The sequence below is a fragment of the Dreissena polymorpha genome, chromosome 10, assembly GCF_020536995.1.
Source record: "Dreissena polymorpha isolate Duluth1 chromosome 10, UMN_Dpol_1.0, whole genome shotgun sequence".
Lineage (NCBI taxonomy): Eukaryota > Metazoa > Mollusca > Bivalvia > Myida > Dreissenidae > Dreissena > Dreissena polymorpha.
The window spans coordinates 75,341,158-75,353,742 of record NC_068364.1 but is presented as its reverse complement, the minus strand read 5'-3'; the positions used below and the strand labels follow the sequence as shown (position 1 = coordinate 75,353,742).

Here is a 12,585-nt window from a genome sequence, read left to right as displayed (position 1 = left end):
AGAATGGTATGATGTAAGCGATGTTAAACTACATACCTTTTTAATGAGACGTAGGTAGAATGGGATGATGTTAGCGATGTTGGACTACTTACCTTTTCAATCAAGCATAGGTCATATGGGATGACGTAAGTGATGTTGGACTACTTACACATTCAATAAGGCGTGGATGACGAAAGTAATGTTTGACCGCTTACCTTTTCAATCAGGCGTAGGTAGAATCAGATGACGTAAGCAATTTCGGACTACGTACCTTTTCAATCAAACGTAGGTAGAAAGGGATGTCGTAAGTGATGTTGGACTACTTACCTTTTCAATCAAGCGTAGGAAGAACGGGATGATATAAGCAATTTTGGACTACTTACCTTTCAATCAAGCGTAGGTAGAATGGGATTATATAAGCAATGTTGGACTACTTACCTTTTCAATCAAGCATATATAGAATAGGATGATGTAAGCAATGTTGGACTACTAACCTTTTCTATCAGGCGTAGGTAGAATGGAATGACGTAAGCAATGTTGAACTACTTACCTTTCTAACCAATGGTATATATAATTGGATGACGTAAACAATATTGGACTACTTAACTTTTCAATTAAAAGTAGATAGAAAGGGATGACGTAAGTGATGTTGGACTACTTATCTTTTCAATCAAGCGTAGGTAGAAAGGGATGATGTTAGCAATGTTGGACTGATTACCTTTTAATCAGGAGTAGGTAGAATGAGAATATGCAAATGATGTTGGACTACTTACCTTTTCCATCAGGCGTAGGTAGAATTGGTTTACGTAAGCAATGTTGGACTACTTACATATTCAATAATAAACAATGTTTGCAATCATCCAGTAGATACAGAGGACGCCTTATGTAACGATGCCCTTTTTCCATTCTAAGTCGATATAAAGTGCCACAAGGACCTGAAATTTATGTGGACCATTGGCAAATGAGGCTCAATACATGTGCAGAAAGTGGTCTGCCAGATAAGCCTGAGAAGTCCGCACAGACTACTGTATAAGTGAATATGTGTGCGTGTCGAAAAGTTAGCGAATTCAAAATAACAGACATTTAGCGTGTGTAATTGTTAGCGAATCGACCATATTAAAATGGCATAAAAATATTTCAAGTTGTACAAATTGCAATTTATTGCTGGTTACATACACGATCATTAGTTTACTCGATCGTTTGATTGGCGAAATATAACTGACTACATTTTACATTGTTAGTGTTGTGAAATCTATTTGTTTATGTTTAGGACACATCTTGTTCTATGTAAACTGTTTTAATGATTTGTGATCGCTCTTATCTTGTGAAATAAAATGATTTCAGCATTGTTTGTTCTGTCTTTTACTTTGCCAACAATTGCTGTTTGCTAGTACTTGTTCACTTGCATTACAAGAATGTATAAGACCATTGCGACATGCAAGTTTGTTGTTAACACCTCCATTATAATGAGTGTTGCGATCGCTAAAATGGGAAATACATGTAACTATTAGCAAGGCATTTTCTCCGATAGCAATAATCCTATTGTTATAACGCGATAAGTTGTGAAAGCATGTTTTCGTACCGAAGCTTGATAGTTAATCAAACAAAATCATAAATATTTTTTTTTATAAATTTGTTTATATATATTTCTCCAACAACTTATAATCACAATTAGTTTAAATCGATCACAAAGTTTTTTATTTTTTATTTTTAACCGGTGTCAAGAGTAAATTTCTTCCAATGATGGTCAACAGTATTTATCTTTACCCGGTGTCATCGCTAATGTCTACCTTAATTGCGGCGCAATTTTGGCTGGCAGAAAATTTAGCGAATTATTTGCGTTCGCGAAATTCGCAAAAATTTCAACTTCGCTAACTTTACCACTTATACAGTAATCAGGGACTACACTTTCTTGCCTAAACTGGATGTCTGAGCTGAAACGAGAATTTCTTTAAAAGAAATAAAACCATTAAAGCTGAAAGTGTCGTCTCTGATTTGCCTTAGGGACTTCACAAGCTAATCTGGTAAGATTCATACATTCCTTAAGCCCTGTTTTACGAGAGTGAGGATAATTGTTAATCAAAGCGTAATTAACTTCATTTTGTATGCATTTTCATAGTGAAGTGTGTTCTCTCACTATTTTGGTAATGGAGAAAATTTCCTTTGTGCTTGGTTTTTACCAAATTGGGATTTGTTTTGTTGTTGAGAAGAAAAGTGTTTTCAATATTATATTTACTGAGGTTAAACTTTCAAATTAAAAAGCTGGAAAGGGAAATACACTAAATGTTAATCCGTTTTAAAGTTCAAAAACGTCCTATCTGGGCGAGGGTGTTCTCATTAAACATTTGAATGCAATATGCAGAAATTATTTTCTTAAAGTGATTTTTAACACTTTCACATTTATAAGAGGTATAACTTACTATTGGGAAAAAATTCTTAATTCGGAAGACGCCGAAAATTAGAATCTGTTACAAATAGAAAAAAAGGCTCTGGATTCAATTTTGATTAAATTCCTTTGGTTCGTTCCAATGCAATAAGTGTATGCAGGCTCAGCTTTTGTCAAGTCTGACTCACTAATGCCCTATAATTTTACTTTTTACTTTATTTGCTCTTTATATTTGTGTATAAACGTAATAATTTGAAATATGGATTTGAAAAAAAACTACGCTATAAATGTGGTAACTTACGGTTGATGAAGCATTATTTAATCCAAGGTCATAACTGTATAGAGAAAAAGTAATAAGTTTATTAAGAAGATCTTTTATTGCACAAAACAATAAAAACTAATACATAACTAGAATGCCATTCACATTAATTATTTTCAGACACTAGGCAATTAACAGTAACACAAAATATTTATAACAGGGCTTGTTTTCTTTTTTAGCAAGGGCCCTAATCCCAGGAGAAAAGTCCTTTTCCAAAAGAGAATTTCTAAAAATGATGCAATTTTCCCCCAATTCCGAGCTCACTTTGTGAAAAAATGTCAATATATGGCTATAGTGAAACCTTGTGAGCACTCTGTAAGTCGCATTTTTGTAAAGTTCTCATGAAAATTGCTCGAAACATTTGTCTTTATGATATCTTTATGATATCTTGGACCAATTTGAAAATTATATACGTGAGTTAAAAAACCTGGCCACCATTTGACGGGTCAGTTTGTTTTATCTCAAAATGGTTAAAGTGAAGCTTCATAAACACTTCAGCTTCCAGTCCCAGGTGAGTGACCTAGGTCTTTGATCAAGAGCATATAGTTATTGCCATTTGCTATATTCAAACTTTGACCTGGACCAATCTTGAAAACTGTAAGTGGTATCTGTTACATTAAATAATCATTAAACCAAACTAGCGATTTCCTATGACAAAGCAGCACACGGCGGAATATTTCGGGCATAACAAGGACAGTGTTATTTTTCCTAAGTTGTTATTTATTCAATAAATTGATATGTAAATGCTTTATTTTTCATGACAAGTTCATTCTTTAAATCAAGATTAAAGTCCTACATTTGCACGCAGGTGATCAACGGTTACAAATTCTTCCTGTTTATACCCATGTTATCTACTTTACTATAACCGGCCTTTTTATTTTGCTTTAATCTTACCCTACAGTTCACGTGACAGTGTACAGAGTTTGTTTATCGGAAGTTTTTACCTTTAAATCAACTTGAGTTTTATCTTTGTTTCACAGTGGTAGGTTTGGTGTTTCTTGTATAGGACTGTTACCGTGGTTAGATGGGTTTGATTTGTTCAGCTATTTAATCTATCTGACAGTACAGTACAATGGCAACCTTTTCACAATCAACCATTGATAAGGGATCTGACATTCTCCCAGACTTCTTATGTGTGACCTGCGAAGACAAGAAACTGGATGAAATTGCTGATTTCTACTGTGAATCTTGTGTTAAATTTTACTGCGGAACATGTATTGGCATGCACAGCCAGTTGTTTACAAAACATGCACCCTATGGAAGGGGAGATATGAAGAAATGGCCATTGGCAAAGAAGGTGGAAGATTTTCTTTTGAAATGTGATATTCATAGAGATCAAATCACGGAAATATTTTGTGACGAACACAGTGAGCTGTGCTGCAAAAATTGTGCTTTCCTTAATCACAGGTATATTTTTACGCTTATTGAAAAAAAGCAATATTAAGAAACAAATGTAGAGTTTTCAAACTTAATTGCAAGAAAATCAACCGGTATTACCCAAGAAATATCAATTTTATAGTACCAACGAAAGATTTGTGATTTAAAGAAACCATTTATTTGTTCACTCACATTCATTTTTAAACTATCTTTGGATTTTGGTCAATGATTTAAACTCCAATAAAATATCTGATGAAATAAATATGTAGGTTTTAGATTTAAATAAATGAATAAATACCATGTTTACCTTTAGCTGGACTCTAATATATTAACTATTTCATTATGATTTAACCAAAATATTCACATTACAAAGATTTCAAAAACAAAGGATTTTAGTATTTTATACAATTTTCAGTGTTCTTTTCAATTTTCTTTCAGACACTGCCAAAAGGTAACTCTAATATCCGACATCGTAAAAAATCAGTCTACAGACCTTCAACAACTGTCATTTTCTATCCAAAGAATTCTGAAAAAAATGAAGAGACTTCAAGACAACCAAGACGCTAGCATTCAGTATGTGCAAAGTTCATATGATGAGCAGTTACACACGATACAGGAAACTCGCAGAGAAATAAATGCAGCCTTAGACACAATTGAACAGAAGACACTAAAGGAAATGAAAGAAACTCTGACCAAACTGCAAGCCTCATCCAAAAGCGATGTTGACAAATGCAACAGGTTTATGGATGAATTAAAACGACTTCGAGACGCCATACATGACATTAGTGACAAAAGCAAGCAGGAACTTTCCTTTATAGCTACCAGGAAATGCAAGGACAAAATAGAACAGTCTGAAACTTTTCTGCAGGAGAACTCTCTTCAGGTTAAAGTTTCAATAACATTCCAGCCTAACAGTGATATTGCACAGTACTTGTCTAAACTTTCAGGTCTTGGAAAGATTGAACACAGTACCAAGACATTGAAGTTGCAAGATAATCCAAACAAGATAATCACTGTGCAGGGGAAGTTTGTACACAATGTGAAAATATCAAGTGATTCAAAGGTATGCAGTATCATAGCCATCTGTGTACTCCCAGACAAAGAGGTCTTGGTTATAGACAGCAACAATAATAAAGTGAAGCTTCTTGACCAGGAGTACCAGGTGGTGAGTCACTGGAGTGCGACTGCCTGGGCATCGGATATGTGCCTGATCGCACCAAGTGAGGTGGCTGTGACTCTGAATGCTACTCATAAGAACATACATGAGATCCAGTTCATCACAGTCAACAACAGGCAGCTGGTGACAGGAAGTAAACTTCAGTTACCACATTTATATAGAGGTATTGCCTTCCACCATGGATATCTGTATGTTACTGCTGATACTGCACTGTACAAGTATACAATGAATGGGAAACTTGTCTGCAAGATGTATGAGGATAATACAGATAGTTATACAGGTAAGAATTATAGTTATTTGATCTGGTATTATTAGGCATATGTTACAAAATAGATTTATATGATACATATATTTATATTTTATATTTATAATGAACCATAAGTTTATTATTTCAGTCGTAGTTTAGAATACAATTTCATGTTAGTTGATTTAGAAACTTCATGCCTATGCTATGTAGTTAATTTATTTAACTTCATTTACATACAATTTCATGGATTGGTAAACTAGGGCATATTTATTGGTTCTATATTATTTTTATAATGTCTGATATGAGACTTAACTATGTTGAACATTTTATCTTAAGGTCGAATGGACACCACAAAAATCCAGGAAAATTAATGTATGTTGTTAAATTGATTTCATAGTAGATACAGAGTTCTTCTCAATATCTGTTTGTAACCTGTGTTGTTTAGTTTTTGAAAAAAAATATTCAGGTAATAAGAATGAATTTATAATTTCAGCAACTGACTTTTGTAACTGATTAAGAAATTGGATACTAGATCAATTTCAGTAAAAAAATAACTAGTCTTATTCTAATTCTAACACAAGTCACACACAAACATGTTAAACATTGAGAGACACAATACACTGGAACAGAACTTCCTGCCACACATACATATTTATTATTACTGGATTGCATGCATATCTTAATAATGTGTTGTCTCTGGTATTAAACAACACATTATCAATACAGTTTAAATGAGTTTTGTTACCACTATTCATATAATTCATAATATTGATGTCACTTTGTTTGGCAGTAAATAGGTGTGCTGTGAGTCCCACAGGGGACAGGTTGTACATCACAAACAGCTCCCAGCACAAGCTTCTTACCCTGGCCAGGGATGGTTCAGTCCTGGCCACATTCATTGAACCTGCACTACAATCTCCACGTGGTGTACACGTGACACCTGCAGGCCAGGTGCTGGTCAGTGGATTGGGGTCCAGCACTATCCTACAAGTGGATAGTGAGGGCAGAAGGAGGCTGGCTACTCTTGCTACACAGGAGGATGGTGTGCTGAAACCCATGTCAGTTTGCAACAACAGATACACTGCCTCCCTCATTGTGGGACTTGAAGATAACAATAGCATCCTGGTGTTCAAAGTGCAGTAGCGTATTTCAACATGTATCTTGATTTATAATTCAGACGATTTCAATTGACATGAGATTGTGTTGTGTGTAAGAACATTGTGTTATGATACTAAAAACGTGTAAGTGTATTTCGCAGTTTCATTTAATTTGGAGACAAAAAATGTAATAAGTTCAAAGAATGTTAAGATTTTTTGTTAACATTAAAACTGTTATAGAGTGTATTATATTATTACATGTATAACAATAGTTTTTCGTTTTTCTCATGGACTTTACAAGTTGACATGAACTGCTGATCAATAGACACTTTTTTTTTAGTTCAGAATATAGTGACTGTCATTTACATAACATCAAAATTACACTGTAACTATATATAGGCTGTCAGTAGTCAAAGATAACTTTAATTTGTTTATTTTTGTTTTTGAAGTATGATAAATAGTTTTTTTCCTGCATGTTTCTTGGTAATTTATAACCTAACCTAGGTTTGATAGAGATTAATATCAATTGAAATGTTGAAAATATTTTCAGCCATGAGACGTGAATATAAAAAAGATAATTCAGCATGGGCTTATATGAAAATTATAGCAATGCAGTGCGTTTGATCAAGTTGAGAACTGTTAGGCAGCTTCACCAGTTTGACACGTAACTGTCAAAATCAAACGATTGTGAGGGTGCTTATTTCGATTTGCTTGATTTTTTTTTTTTTAGAAGGCTGTGTTCTCATATATAAAAATTAGTATTATATTGCCTTCTGTTCACTAATATATATTATAGCATATTGTTATTTCTTACTGTTTCACTATTTTAAAGCTCAAATTGTATGTCCAATAATAGACATTTTAAACATTCCAACTTGCTGTTTGCAAAAGCACACAACAACATTGTGCTATTTTATTTTTATTATTGAACAACCAAAAAATGTGATGCTCAAGTGTCACACTGATGATTTTATTGTAATTTTTTTTGGCACCCTTCTGGGAAAAATGGGCTGAATGCATGCACATGAGGTTCTATACCAGATAAGCCTAGGCAGTCTACACAGGCTAATTTGGGACGACACTTAGCACTATATCATGGTTTTCGGGACTTCCTTTAAAAAACAGAAAAGCGGATGGTGTCATTCCCCTAATTTGCCTGTGCAGTTTGCACTTGCATTAAGCCCAGTTTTCCCAAAACTTGTCCCATTTAAATATGATTGCCATTAACAGAAGCGCCAATGTACGAGAAAGCATCACTATTAGTTTAAACCTATTCATTTTAACTTGATTGCATCAAAAGCCTTAGGCTTATTGAAACACCATCAAGTCTGTTTACCTGTTAGAAGCAGTAATTGATGTCTTTGGGCGAGATCGAAAGAACGCCCCCCAAAAAGGTATCGATTCAATTACCTCCCGGTCATTAGATGGGCACCATATCCACTATGCCAGTGCATTCTATATAAAAGCATTACCATTGTGATCCATTCAAATAGAGGCCATACAAAAATGGCCCCCAGTAGGTCTCCTTTTTTCTGTTAAGCTCGTAGGCCCCGTGTGATAACTTCAATATGAGGACTACAATCTGCAGCACTGATAACACCTGAAACATTTGAAACTATGGCCCATTATACACATGTATATTAGCTGCGCTATGGGAAAAGGGGGGTTTAATGCATGTTCGTAGTGTCATCATAGATTACCCTGTGAAGACTGGAAAGTCTAATCAGGGACTACACTTTCCTCTTTTATGGTATTTTTCATTTTAAGGAAGTCTTTTCCTAGCAAAAATACAATTTAGGCAGAAAGCGTTGTCCCAGATGACCCTTTACGAACATGCATTAAGTCCAGTTTTCTCAGAGTGAGGCTTCATATGTTTTAAAATAATAATGTGTGAACACAACAATTCTAAAGAATGGGTGGTTCAAATACTGTATGTCCATCAAAAATGCCAGTATGCAACATAATAACACATTTAAGGACAATCATCTTGATACAAAATAGGATGTTCGTAACCATGTATCTAACCATCTTCTTTTCTAGTGAACAGGCATCAACATATATCTGGTTGTTACAAAACTCAGTAAAAACAAGAGCTGCCAAAAGACAGCGCGCTCGACTTTTCGAGTGCTTGACAGTATAACGTAAGTCATCATGGGGAAATTGTTCATATTCAATAAGGTCAAGGTAATATAGTCATATTTTAACTGTAAGATGATGGTTTGGGTGAAGTCCATTGTGAACGGCCACCGGAAAAACTTTGCGAAATCGAAATTTCGCAAACTTATGTACCCTTTTTCTTGAAGGTTTGCTTATTTGTGATAAAGTATAAGATAAAAGTCTAACTTGTGATTAATAATTGGTTATTTTTGCTTGTTAAATGCGTTTTCTTCACTATGAACTTTATTTGCAAAGTTGGGGTTCCCATGGGATTTTTGTAATATCCCATGGGATTTTTCATTATCCCATGGGAATTTTGGTTTCTCCCATTTTTTCTCCCATAAAAAAAGCTGGAGAAAAATCCCATGGGATTTTCAAAAATATAAAACACGTTCGTTTGTGCTTAGTTATCGATTTTAAGCATTGTTAAAGCATTTGTGCTTATTTTCGTTCAATTTACTTTGATAGAAAAAAAATCCCATTTTTTTATGGGAAAAAAAAATCCCATGGGATTTTTTTCTGATTTTTAGAGATTTATTCATGTAACCTTCAGAAACACTACCTTTTAACAAATGATGAGCATTTCTCGCGATTTCAACGCGTTAAATCGTGTTTTAAAATAATAAAAAATCCCATGGGATTTTTTTGTCCCATGGGATTTTTTTGTCCCATGGGATTTTTTTTCCAATGGGATTTTTTTTAAGGTATAAGTTTCTAAAAGCTATATAATAATAATAATTATAATAATAATAATATACGCTACCGTACTATAAAATAATCTTGATAATAAGTCATATCATTTCTCGACAGAAAATGAAAACAGTATCCATATTGATGTCAGCAATGTCCCCTGCTATGATAAATATTGACAAAATGAAAAACCTTGACAATAATTCCGTGTCGAATACGCATTAGATTATAGCAATCAAATTCATATAAGCATTGATAAGATAATATGCGAAAATGGGTCTTATGTCAAATACGGCCAGCGTAGCTCCATTCCATAATGTCCGGTATTAAGTCACGTCAAGTTTCGTGGTCGAATTATAGCATAATAATCATTTTCACATTACGCGAATCATATGAGTTTCCCTACATATATTGTGTTAAAATTTATGTTACACTAATGTGCGATGATGAAAAGGGGATTTCGGTAATTCTACATTCGCCCGCCTTGTACCGAAATCCCTATATTTACGCCTTAAAGGGTCAATAGGTCATCGGTATGAATGGTTTTTGACTTCACATGAATGTTAAGGTGCAAAAAAATGATATTAATTTTAATTATTAAGCACTCTTGACAGCATTAAGTTGCCTCTCAGTGGGGATTTCGGTAATTCTACACTAGAACCTAAACGCGCGCCGGTACCGAAATCCTGCTGTACAAACCTTCAAGTGTCAACAAAATTATTATAGTGTTTTTTTTTCATTAGCAACCAGTGACATGTATTATCTCCCATTCGGTTACTTCTTTTGGAAAATAATTAGCGGGGATTTCGGTACTGCTACATTCGTACGCCCAGAGCCGAAATCACCCATGTTTACGCCAATCCCCCATATTACGCCTTAAAGGGTCTATATGTCATTATGTTTGGGTTTTGGCTTTGCATTAATGTTGATTTGTACACAATCATATTAGTGTTAATCATTTAAACACTCTTATCAGAATATTTTTTCCATTATTAAATAGTTTATTAATGTGAAAAATGTGTAAACGAATGTAAAAAAGGTAAAATGTACATTTAAAACATTGGTTACACAAAAGTATATGTAAATATAACATGACATAGTAATAATAAGTCTTCAGAAAGTATTTTCCAAACAAATCTGATGAAACAAATGATATCGTACTACCTTATTTACAATATGCTATACACTTTTGCAATTTAGTTATCAATGTTTAATCAAAGCATAAATCAGGATAATATGTTGCCTCTTAGCGGGGATTTCTGTAATTCTTAACAAGCACATAAACCCGCGCCGGTACCGAAATCCCCGCTGTACAAACCTTCAAGTGTAAAAAAATACTGATTTAGGTTTAAATAAAGGGAACAATAGTATTTTTGGCCACCAAAAAGCACTTCCGCGTCAACAAAACGATTGAAATTATGTCAGAAACCCAGCTTTTCATTGTATATATTGCAATACACCATCGGCCGCCGAGAGCGGAATACTGCGCTTGGCCGCTAAACAATGTGGATTGCATCAAATTAAATGTCAATTTTCGATTTTATTACAAAAATAAACACTGCCTTTTTATAAATATGTCAAGCACGTACACTTAACAAAACAAATCGATATATCTTTATGTAATGTAGAAAAGTAAAGCGCTTTATATATAACAATGTTTTATAATGTCTCTCTGGTTGAGAAAAAAAACTAAACAAAACCATGTAGAACATATATGTTTTCATAATTAAAAAAAAATATTTAATGATGCACGTGATGTTTTATAATTGATATAAGTTCACGTGTCATTGAACGAGTTAAGGGAGAGATGCGAATTAAATTACACATAATTAAAAAATGATACTATACTGTCAGCTTGATTTATAAATTGTGTTCCATCGCGCCAATATATTCATTGTTCCATGAAATTGTGTATAAAAGCAAAACGATTTAAATTATGTCAGAAATCCTGCTTTTCACATGAAATGATCTTTAACACTTTATTTATTCCAATCAGGTAAATAACAAATACAATAATAGGGGAAGTCTATACTGTGTATTAGAAACTTGTTGTGGTGATCCCTATCTTATCCGCTCAATACACATCCACCTGGCTACTGTACAGAAAAAATTAGATTTACTTCCAAAATAACTGATTTCATTAATTGCTAACTTGTTGTCTACATTTTAAATTAACAACGATAATGGATCAACATCACCGTTGCACAATTATTAAGTTCACAGTAATCTGTACTTTAAATAGATAGCCTAATTAAAGACGGTGCTAATAAAGAACAAAGCGTGAATGTGGATATTAAGAAATTAGATCCTTTTTTGCATGACACTGGCAGTATATCATTTTATCTTATATAAATAAGCCACATTTAAGACATGGATAAAATTAAAATAAGACACATTTGCATCTTTCATTTCTTGAAAAAAAAATAAGCACGCAGTCACATATAAATAAGATACATTGAAGACACAGAAAAAAATAAATAAGACACATTTGCATCTTTCACTAAATTTTCTTTAAAAAAAACATGTGAAACTGAAGAAAAACATTTATTACTGACACATTATTCGAAAAGACGACTGACAACTTAAGTTCAAAGAGGGATTTACAATTAAATAAGATCCATTTTCGCATGATGCTGGTTGTAGAGCAAGCAATACATTTCTTACTGACACATTATTCTAAAAGTCGACAGGCAACATAAATTCAAAGAGGGAACCACAATTAAATAAGATCAATTTTCGCATGATACTGGTTGTATAGCAAGTAGTCACATATTAATTACAGCTTGCATTTGTTGCAATAATTTTGTTAAGTGCGCGTGCTTCTGAACGTTGCGTTAAGCGAGAGTGTTGTCATTTTGTTAGTTTTATATTTTGGTATTATGTATGATTATTGCTTGTTTTGAATTTGAAATAAACGCTTTCTGGCAAATAAGCATCGTCTTAATTTTAATACAAATAATGAACATTTGACATACAAAATGTCCAATAACATACCGGCAATAACATTATATATATGTTAATTTCTGTGCATGTTTATACCGAAATTATAGCCGACATCGGCAGTTAGGGAAATTTAGTGACACACTTTAACACATCAAACATGCATGATAGTTCTTTTTTCATATGATATTCCCCTGGTTGCTTACCGGTGTATTG

The 12,585-nt window shown here is 33.6% G+C and overlaps 1 protein-coding gene across 1 annotated transcript; it reads left to right on the top strand.

Annotated features, from left to right (window-relative positions):
• Window positions 1–3,671: 3,671 nt before the first annotated feature.
• LOC127847097 (uncharacterized) lies at window positions 3,672–7,456 on the top strand. The gene is made up of 3 exons (XM_052378707.1): window positions 3,672–4,091; window positions 4,500–5,518; window positions 6,276–7,456. Exons 1-3 carry the CDS (start codon window positions 3,757–3,759, stop codon window positions 6,626–6,628), a joined length of 1,707 nt encoding a protein of 568 aa, XP_052234667.1. The 5' UTR covers window positions 3,672–3,756; the 3' UTR covers window positions 6,629–7,456.
• Window positions 7,457–12,585: the final 5,129 nt, after the last annotated feature.

Coding starts and splice junctions, on each gene's coding strand:
- LOC127847097 (XM_052378707.1), top strand. CDS start 3,757: ATGGCAACCTTTTCACAATCAACCATTGATAAGGGATCTGACATTCTC. Junction 4,092..4,499: donor TGTGCTTTCCTTAATCACAG/GTATATTTTTAC, acceptor ATTTTCTTTCAG/ACACTGCCAAAAGGTAACTC. Junction 5,519..6,275: donor TAATACAGATAGTTATACAG/GTAAGAATTATA, acceptor TTTGTTTGGCAG/TAAATAGGTGTGCTGTGAGT.